We start from the raw sequence: 10,300 nt of genomic DNA, 5'->3' as shown, positions 1-10,300 counted from the left end.
TTTTACAAGTGGCTCCTACAGGGTGCCGCCCAGATAGCTCTGTGCAACAAACCTTAAGGTGAATGAGTTCTGGCAATGATTTGCTGGTATTGACCACAAAATGTAACTGAAAGTTATGGAAAAATGGAAAAAGTCTAACTTTATCTTACTTGTACATTAATCATCCAGAGAATAACATGGCTATGAAGACAATGAAGTAACAATAGTGCTGGTAATGTAATTAAGATAAGAAGACAAATCCAAAAATCGACAAATATTATTGCACTGTAAATACTAATTTCCAGATATAAATGCACCAAAGGAATTTGTTTGTGGCACAAACACATCTCAGAGTCAACAAAAGAGCTGTTTTAAGATTAGTGTAAGGTAAGTTAGGCAGATAAAACCAGCTCTTTCCATGCATGTTGAATTTTAGGACCCATCAATTGTAGCTGTAGTTTTCCTTCAGGTTGACTTGGTTTTCCAAGGGCTTCTCTGGCATTCTCGAGGGCTTTGCTGCCCTTTGAGATTTCAACGTGACACTCAATAGCGGGGGCGAGGTTTTAGGTTTCATGATAGTCAAGGGCCTGGGAGTTCTTTGGGAATTAAAGGCAACACTCTTCGGGATGCCATCAGCAGATACTGCATTGAGAGAAACAGACAGACAAAGTATTCACATGTCTACAAAATGTAAAACCACATGTATGTAGAAAAAAACTGTTTCATTTCATTAATAGACAGAAACAAAACACACCACAAAAAAATTCATATTATAGAGTTTATTCGTGGCATTTCTGGTCTAACCTTCGGGGCTAAGCTTTAGGGGCTGGTGTTGTTTGGGCTTGCTGGGTTGTAGCTGCTGGGGGGAGAGGCTCTTCTTTCTATTTGATACTCGGATACACTCTTCCTTGTGTCGCTCATCCCATGCTTTGCGTTTGCAGACCTTGGAGCAATAGAAGACCTTGTGGCAGCGGCTACAAGCAGTCAGCTTCACAAACACGGAGCGACCGCAGTGATAGCAGAACTTAAACTCTTCTTTCCTAAAAAAAGTAATAATAATAATAAAATGCGCACACACACACAGCTGAAAACAGGGTTCTGAAAATGTATCTAAAGAAAGTAAAAGAAAATATGAATGTGTTGGTGTACCTGTGGTTTTCTGTTTTCTCTGACATCCCATCACAGCTCGGGAGGAGCCCATTCGAGGAAATGGCTTCTGTCCCTGTATGTGCAAATCTCTGAGTTGCTGCTAATTGTCACTCACACGATTTACACATTTATTCAACAGAAATAAACATGCTGCACTGACTATTCGATGTGAGGAGATGTCGTCTCTCTAAATTATCTCTCTCCCTCTGGCCAGTGGTCTGTCTCAGCAGATCTCTCATCATGCTCAGCAGTTGCTGCCGGGCTTCTCTCTTTCTCTTGTTCCGGGCTTTAGATGGAGCGTGGGCCATAAGAATGTCCTAAACCGTAACATAAAGGAATGACACATCTGTTTAGAAGGAGGCATAAAACGGAAATGCTCCAAGCTTTTTCTCTGACAGTAATTTATTTTTTAGATTAAATTTATTTTAGATTAAACTCCTCCCGTGTCCACCAGCTCTGACATACACTACAGGTGCAAAATAAAAGTCAACAGAATGAGGTCCAGTGCAACTCCACTACTGGCATCCAAAAGAGCAAATGTATATGATCCATATAGGGTTATACATGCATAAAAGATAAGCATTATTATGATTGATTGCAATTTTTTCAGTAATTCCATTGAAATGAATAGCCTACAGTGTATTTAAAGCTGGGATGTTACCTGACTGAAAGAGTAGTGTGCATAGTCGACTGCATTTCCAACAGCATCGCCCACTGTAACTGGCATTGAGACATCTGCACCAGCCTTAGCCAACATGTCCAACTGCATCACAGAAACACACAAATCAACCTCATATATTTGAATGAAACATCGTGGATGTTTTGTTCTCTAAGGATCCAAGCACAGAAAAACGGAAAAAAAACATTAGTTTACTTGACAACTGTGACATTGAGGCAACCTTTAATAGCAGGTTTTGATGTAAATTAAAAGTCACTAATTTGGGGCAGCCAAGTACAGTGTTATCTTTTATGCATTCAAAACTTTTAAAAATGTCTTCCAACTGTAGCTTTTGTTCTACAAAATAATTTGTCTATACATGCTGACAAATTAGTTTATGGGTGCTGTGGGATCAAATATGTCTCTTTAGTATGCCTTATGGATGTTCGGCAGCATGGCAAACACATTCAGCAGCATATGTTCTACTGTGAATTTGTAGTTCTGTGTGTATACCAGTTTAACTCTGTCGCCACTGGAGCGATAGTTGATGTTGAGCAGGGCACAGAGAGCGCTGCCCACCCTGAAGCCCAGTTGTAGGTTGGGATCAGCACCTCCATTCAACAGTTCTTCCACTGCCTGACCAAAAGTGAGGGTGAGGATTAGTACTTATGTTAATGGTTGAATTTGTGTGTGTATGGGAGGTGGCTGTACCAAGTCATTGCCACTTGCTATAGCAAGGGACAGGGGTGAGTGTCCACTCCAGAGGAGGTCCGTGCTGGCTCTGTGGGAGAGCAAGAGGGCCACCACTTCACTGGCATTCTGTAAAGAAAATTTGCAACCGTGTGGCTGTTAGACAAGTCACTGTTACTGTGTGACAATTAACTTAGTTGTATAACATTCACAATCAGTCTAAAATGTCCATACATTTCTCTTTGTCAGTGCTGATTAATTTATTACTTATCTGAAGCACATTTTGCATGCTGGGAACATCAGCAAAATGTAGCTTATCTTCTATCACTCGCATGCACGACACCTGGCAACATCAGTCAGGAACTGAACATTTATGTAAATATTAAATTATTTTTCATTAATGGATCAATCCATCAATATGTAAAAGTAGATTGTTTACTCAAAAGTTGTTTATAAAAGGCAGCAGTTCTCACTTGCTCTTAAGTAGCATCTCAAAAACAACTCTGAGCGGCTCATTTTGTCTCATAAAACACTAAGTCAGTAACTTCACAGGTCAATATGACGTCATTATCTGGATTCAGTTCTCCTGATCAGTGTGCTGGCGGTCTTACTTTAAAAAGTAATCCAGTCACAGAGGCTTAAGATGTATAGTTTGTCATTGTGTGACAATGGGTAAATAAATTAAGCAGTTACATCAGGTGCTACTGAGTCTTTTAGCATGGTGTTTTATATGAGTGATGGTGTGTACAGCTGGGACTTTGTGCACACTGACCTGGTGGTCATTGTCTCTCTGGCAGGCCACGTGCAGGGCTGTGCGGCCTCCCACTTTAAGATGTGGCCCATCACTGGTGCCTGGAGTTTCCTTATCCATGAAGGAAATCTGTAAAAGATCAAGACTAGCACAGTTCATTCACCAGTTCCATTAGCACCAATACAGTCACCACTATTGGTTCCAATACACTGTAATGTTCAAACATACGCGCACCTTATCTGGTTCGTAGATCTTGTCCTGATCACATGCCCGTGCGTCTGAGTCAGTGGCGGTGTGCAGCAGCAGCTCTGTGATTCTTGGAGCTGTGGGACCTGGAAGCTCTGCGGCCACATGCAGGGGGTACAGGCCTCTTTTCTACAGAAAGACACAACCTCTCTTTGGCTTAAAAATCCTCCTCAACAAATGGGACGTTATTGTCATGGAAGATACTTAAAAAAAAAAACTTTTTAGGAATTAAGGTGGAGATTTTTACCTCTGGTGGGAGAGGAACGTCAGTGCGAGCTCCACACAGCAGGAGTCTCTTGACAGCCTCAGTGTCAGCAGCCATGATGGCAAGAAAGAGGACGGGCATGGGGACCCTGGCCATGTTGGGGTCAGCTCCCCGCTCCAGTAACAGCTTTAATGTTTTCAAACGCACACTGGTAGGACAGGCAACCCATAGAATTGACATAAACAGGAAATATAGATAGAACACACAGCTAGTAACAAAAATGGGAAAGGAGAGAAAGAGAACTGACTCAGTTTTCACAGTGGCCACTTTGCTCACAGTCGCCCGGGTGTCACAGCGATGGGCAGTTTTTGTGCCACTCGGTGCTTCTGCTGAGCACGGCATCACTTCCTCTGAGACCTGGACATCATAACTGCTGACCGAGCAGGCGGAATCAAAGGTCTGTTTCGTGGTCGGTTCTTTGTCTATTCTCTGCCACAGAGAGTAGAAAGTATATCAGAGCAAGTTCCATCATTCACCAGGTTGTGGGATCAATGCGCTCTTCCTGTTACCTTTACTCCAGTTTCCTTCCACTGTACACTGCCCAGTGCACTGTGAGTGTGAATGGAGTGCTCCAAACTAGCCACGTCCTCACTTCCTCTTCTCTCCTCTCTCTCCGTTGTATCCTTCAAATTTTTCTCCACCTTCTCCTCCCGAACCATATTTTCATTTTTCGATTCTTTTCTGTTGTCAACAAGCTCAACATCTTTTTTTAATTCTCTTTTCACATCTGTGTCTTGACTCTCCGCATTTTCCCTTGCTTGATTACATCGGCTGTCTACTTGTCTTTCATCACATTTGCTCTTCTTCTCATCCTCCCTAATGCTCTGTTCTTCTTCCATCTTTTCTGTGTCCTGGCAGTCTTCATCCACTCCCACCTTCTCTTTTCCCTCCTCCTCCCCAGAGTGCTCTGTGCCAGCAGGGGTCTCAGGTTCATAGAGACAAAGCCCGCACCCGGTGGTCAGTTCACTGTGATGGGACACTTTACTGTCCTGATGTAAGTTGTGCTCATTTAGTTCTTTAGATGTCCTGATAAATACAGTAAATTAAGAAAAAAACATGGAAATGAATGCATCAGCTTTGTTTAGAAGCAGATTTCATAGCTAAAATGTGGTAACATATGTTGTAAGAAGTGACAAATGTATAAATGCAACATTTTAAAAACAAGTGTGTTTTGTACATATTCAATAATGGGGGATATCAGGTGTTCATAACAGGATATACTATATATGCTATTTATACTGAATAATGTTTCAGAGAGATGAAGTTAACTGGAACTGTAATCCAGGTATGGCATCCCTTAACTGGTTAACCCACCCACCCATCCTAGTAAAGTGGTATTTGCAGCATTCTTACTGCTCAGACCGGTGGCTGAAGTTTGATCGGTTCCTCTCAGTTGTGTCCGAGGTGTGAGGTCCGTTGTTAAGTATAGGTCCGATGGAGGTTAAATCATCTTGGCTGATCTGGTGACTGTTCCCACATGAAGGTGGAAGCAACAAAGTCTGACAACACATAACAGTAAGAGAAAGAAACTGTCAAAGGATCAGCAAACTCTATGGGAGCACCATCGAAACATTACATGCTAGATCAAAGCAAGGCACAAAGATTCATTCTATGGGGAACCATAAATTATTGTAATTTCAATACAATTCATCAGAGAATTGTTGATATACTTCAGTCTCAACCACAGTGGTAAACTGGCTGAGAGACTTTTCATTATACAAATACCTATTAACCACATTCACCATTTTCTTACTGGAGTTTTGGTGGGTGGTTCGGTTAAAGCCAAGTGAAGAGACTGAAAAGGGTAGTAGAGGACATGGCAGACAGCCAGGGCAGACATGCCTTCACCACTCAACTTGTCAATATCAGCACCCCTATCCAACAACATGTGGATCACGTCATTATGGCAGTTTACCTGACAGAGGAACAAACAGAACCAGCATAAAACAGTTAGAAGAACGACATGGAACTAAAACTAAAGATTAATTCTACAACGAAGGATTCAGGAATCATAGAAACTTATTTTTTTCTGCTGAATAATTAAAGATCAAATAATTACAACTGAATCGAGGGAGACAGAAAAATAAAATGATCAAACATTACGGTGGCGGCGATCAGTGCAGTGTGTCCTCGTGAATCTGCTACATCAGGATGGACCGAACCGGTCTGGAGGATTTGTGACACAGCCTGGAGCTCCCCTCGAGAGCTGTGCTGGATCATCAGCTCTGAACTGACTTCCAAAGGCCCTTTAGGACCAAAGCCTTCCCTGTTCAGAGAGAGAACAGCTGCCACATCCCAGCCCACATTTTCAGCCTGCAGCCTGAGAAGAAAAAACTCACACAATTCATTAAACGTGTGGGTATGTTCTCGATATACTGTGCTTTTTATTATTGCATATTTTGTACCTGTTTTTATGTATATGAGCCTGCATTCGGGCCTGCAAGTGAAGAGTGGAGAGCGGGTCCCTTTCATAACCTTGGTGTGGATGAGCCTCTGGCTCCCAAAGCTCGCCATAAAAATGCTGGTCCAATTCTCTTCTTCGGCCAGGAGGGAGCGGCAAGTGGTCGCCATCTGTGGAGTATCTCTCTATGCCGTTGGGAATGATGAAACTCTCATCTGACAGCAGATCACCATCTATATTCACCTGAAGGAAGCAAACAGATCTGAACTGAGTTGAGTCAAAGAAGCTGACAGTATAACTATTCATTATAGCAGTAGTTTACCTTAAAGTCTGTCCTGTTTTTTGTATGTAGACCACTAGAGGGAGACTGAGGCTGGTAGAGCACAGGAAGAGACATATTAAGAAATCTGAGCAGTGTAGATACATTTTGTGACTTCTAATTAACCAAATTTTCTTTCATAAACACCACATATTTTACTTAAGTCAAGTTAAAAGTTTTCAGCAATTTCAGTTCTACTTTGTGGGACAACAAATGGCACATATAAAAAAACTTGGCATGCATGGAGGTTAAATACAAAGCATACGGCAAGCAGCAGTATACATTCTAGACAGGAAGTCGGTGTGTAATGTATTAAATTATCATAATCTCATTATTGATTTTTGCCATAATTGAGACCTACAATAGCATGATCAATTGCCAATCATATTTTCTTACAACTTTTTATAAGCTAAAAAACATAAGCTCCACACATATTTGGGCTAACTTGTGGTTATAGATGGTTCGGAAAGGCTCTATGAGGCTTTATTTTGTCCTCTATCTGCAGCTGCTGCTGATATAAAAATCTGATGGAAGGGAACCACTAGGAGGCAGGAGCCTTCACGTTTACAAGGATACACCGCTACCAAGTCTTATGTTTGATTTTGGATAGTATGTGTTTTTTGTTGTATGCAAATAGAAAAAAAATAGCCACTTTAAATATGGTGGAAAGCTGAGTATCATTTTCAACGCACTATATAATTAGTAACTGTAATTCCACTAAATATATTTTCCTGCTTGCATTAAACTGACTGCATCTGCTTACATGTTTCTGGACCACTGACCAACAATGACAAAAGTTTGTTTTTAAATAGAGTTATACAGAGTTTTGATTGGGATTAAAAAATATCAATGGACACAATATCCTAAACCTCACGCTGTATGAAGAGGATGTTTTCAACTATTTGCCTGTTGGTGAGACAGTGATCATCACATACCTGAGCCAGGAAGTCTGTACTGGCAGAAGGCTCCATGTAGGCAGCATACTCAGGAAAGTTGTTCAAACTAAAGCCTTCTTCTACAGGGGTACAGAGCCTTAGCAGGCGCTCCCTGAGCCACAGACCCACATCCTGTCGCCCGTCTGGATAAGTAACCACACCTGGACCAAACCTCTGGTCGGAGTGGTACAAACCCTGAAAGAATGGCAGTGCCATTAACAGGTTTTTAAAATAATGATCCAAACGCCTGTCCCCAGTCCATCCAGTTTACCTGAAAGGTGGCTCCGTCTGGGAAGATCTGTTGACCATATCCCTCCTTTCTGTTCAGGTAGAACTTGCCAATGAACTTGTGACCTGTGGCCCAGCAGTACAGTCCGTCCCCATGCTTGTAGTCTTTGTAGAAAGAGCCCTCATAATACTAGACAAAGAAAGACTTCAGTGACTTGCTTTTTAAAAATTTAAATAAACCTGACAGGAGGAAAATTGTAGTATTAGGTACTAGTGTTGTATAGTAACAAAGTAAAAATACTTCACTACTGTACTTAAGTATATTTTGGAATACTTTGTACTTTCCTCGAGTTTAAATTTTTTTGACAACTTTCACTTTTACTTCACTATATTTCCGAACTTAAAGGGATAGTTCGGGATATTTGACATGAATCTGTATGGCATCACCATAACCAGTGTCGTGCATTCAAACTGACTTACCCCCGACAGTGTCCTGTGAGCCGAGTTCTTGTCCAGTGTTGGTCAAGGCGAAAGTAGTCCGGCTTCTTTGCTGGGGTCAAGAAATTAGCGCGTTTTTCTTCCCAAAACAGTACGTGTGCTAAAGAGTGATTTATTTCATCACAAAAACCGAAGCCGGCAAAAGTCACTCCTCGTTATCACTTGGGCCCTACTGTCTCTCGTTGTGTATCAGTGCGCACGTCATTCTGACCGCGAGCTGTGTGCACGAGTCGATTCACTTTGTTTACTGCTCGGGAAGATGTCTGACTACGAGAGCGACGAGGAACATATTGACTTCCGTTCAGAGCCAAGGGGGTATCTTTATGAACCCGTTTATACTGAGGAGGAAGTTCGCCAAATGGACTTAGATCAGGCAGACAGAGAGAGGGTGGACAGAGAAGTGATGGAAACAGAAGCTGGAGCCACTGCTGGAGCTGCGATACCCAGGGTGGCCGACAAATCCTGGTGCACTTGTTTGAAGTGCGAAGTAATGCAGACAGAGGTGGAATGTTACTGCTGCCACGAGTGGGATTTAGTTTTGCCCCAGATACAAAACCTTTCCATAGATGAGGATGTCGGCGGCCGCGGGACAGCTGCTGCCTGCATCACAAATAACGGTGACTTCCCTGCACTCCTGAATGCAGGCGTCTTGAGAACTTTTTTCCATGTTCCCAAGATCAACTGGAAGAGGCGTCCCAGACCAGCTGGACCCAATGGCCAGTTGTCTGCAGAGTAAGACAGTGTTGAGCACTGCCAAAGAACAGAAAGACTCGTGCGCACAGCTCGCGGTCAGAATGACGTGCGCACTGATGCACTGATACACAATGAGAGACAGTAGGGCCCAAGTGATAACGAGGAGTGACTTTTGCCGGCTTCGGTTTTTGTGATGAAATAAATCACTCTTTAGCACACGTACTGTTTTGGGAAGAAAAACGCGCTAATTTCTTGACCCCAGCAAACAAGCCGGACTACTTTCGCCTTGACCAACACTGGACAAGAACTCGGCTCACAGGACACTGTCGGGGGTAAGTCAGTTTGAATGCACGACACTGGTTATGGTGATGCCATACAGATTCATGTCAAATATCCCGAACTATCCCTTTAATTGCATACTTTTACTCCAATACATTTTCATTGTTCGGTTTAGTTACTCGTTACAAAAAAAGAGAGAGAGAGAAAGACAAACATTTTCTGTACTGAGTTATTTTATTTTTTAGAAAGGTTTACAAAAGGGGTTTCAAAATGGACCCCCTCTTCAGATGCCAGATAAGCTTCAGTTTTCTCCTATTTTTTTCGTTAACTTTTGTTTATAATGATTGCAATAACAGTAGCAGCCTCTTTTGTTTCATTTTTTTCTTAATGGTGTAATGTACGCCTCATTTTCAGCACTGACCTTACTTGAAGAAGAAAAACTTTAAGGTTCACAAAGTTTGTATTTTCTGTCTAAACCTGGTCTAAATTTTGCCTGCACTTGGTTGTGTGTAGATTTTAAGTGTATTTGACTTTCAAAGTTTACCAAAATATAAAAAATGTCATTCAAACTGCATTTGCCTTGTTTACTTTTTACTTGTACTTTTCATTACATTACTTAAGTACATCTATTTTTACAGTAATTCTCATACTTAAGTACAAGACGTTTCGGATACTTTAAGACTTTAACTCAAGTGACATTTCAGTCAGTGACTTGGACTTTTACCAGTCATATTTTGGAGGGGTACTTGAGTGTGAGATTTACTTTATACAACACTGATAGGTACATTCTCAAATGGCATACCTAACTTTTTTTCATGTTAATATCAAATTACCTCTCCATTTTTCCAGCTGTACCTTCCCTTGCCGTGTTTCAAGCCGTTTACAAATTCCCCGTCATATTTTGATCCGTCGGGCCACTCTTGAACACCGAGTCTTTGCCGTCTCTCCTCACCGACCTGTGCGACAACGTTGCCGCTGCAGCGTCTGCCTGCAACCGGCTCTGGGCCTCCTTCTCGCCCCGCAGTTACCGCAACACCTTCGCAGGTGGTCGTCGGCATCGTGACCAGGCCGTATTCTCCCTTAATATGATTCTGACTCTGTTTGAGTTTAACAATATCGTTTTACAGTTACAATAACCGTTAACTAAGATATATAGTTAGAGGAGGAAACTTCCACTGTAAGAGGTCAGATTTGAGTTTTCAACTTTGC

General features: G+C 42.0%; 1 protein-coding gene across 2 annotated transcripts; it reads right to left on the bottom strand.

Annotated features, from left to right (window-relative positions):
• Positions 1 to 10,300, bottom strand: ankmy1 (ankyrin repeat and MYND domain containing 1). Of its 2 annotated transcripts, none has more exons than XM_075485922.1 (20): positions 9,925 to 10,300; positions 7,665 to 7,811; positions 7,394 to 7,588; positions 6,462 to 6,512; positions 6,144 to 6,382; positions 5,842 to 6,058; positions 5,492 to 5,653; positions 5,092 to 5,237; positions 4,248 to 4,764; positions 3,986 to 4,167; positions 3,721 to 3,886; positions 3,462 to 3,602; positions 3,249 to 3,356; positions 2,498 to 2,605; positions 2,300 to 2,422; positions 1,790 to 1,891; positions 1,289 to 1,445; positions 1,129 to 1,201; positions 784 to 1,019; positions 1 to 621 (listed from the first exon to the last, which is right to left on the bottom strand). In XM_075485922.1, the coding sequence occupies exons 1-20, from the start codon at positions 10,147 to 10,149 to the stop codon at positions 422 to 424; spliced, it is 3,495 nt and encodes a 1,164-aa protein (XP_075342037.1). In that variant the 5' UTR covers positions 10,150 to 10,300; the 3' UTR covers positions 1 to 421. The 2 variants fall into 2 exon arrangements, with proteins under 2 accessions (XP_075342037.1, XP_075342038.1); XM_075485923.1 differs by having other exon boundaries at positions 3,249 to 3,338.

Source organism: Odontesthes bonariensis, chromosome 15 (genome assembly GCF_027942865.1).
Source record: "Odontesthes bonariensis isolate fOdoBon6 chromosome 15, fOdoBon6.hap1, whole genome shotgun sequence".
NCBI classification, from domain to species: Eukaryota; Metazoa; Chordata; class Actinopteri; order Atheriniformes; family Atherinopsidae; genus Odontesthes; species Odontesthes bonariensis.
Note: the sequence above shows the minus strand (reverse complement) of the source record. Positions and strands in the feature narration are given on the sequence as shown.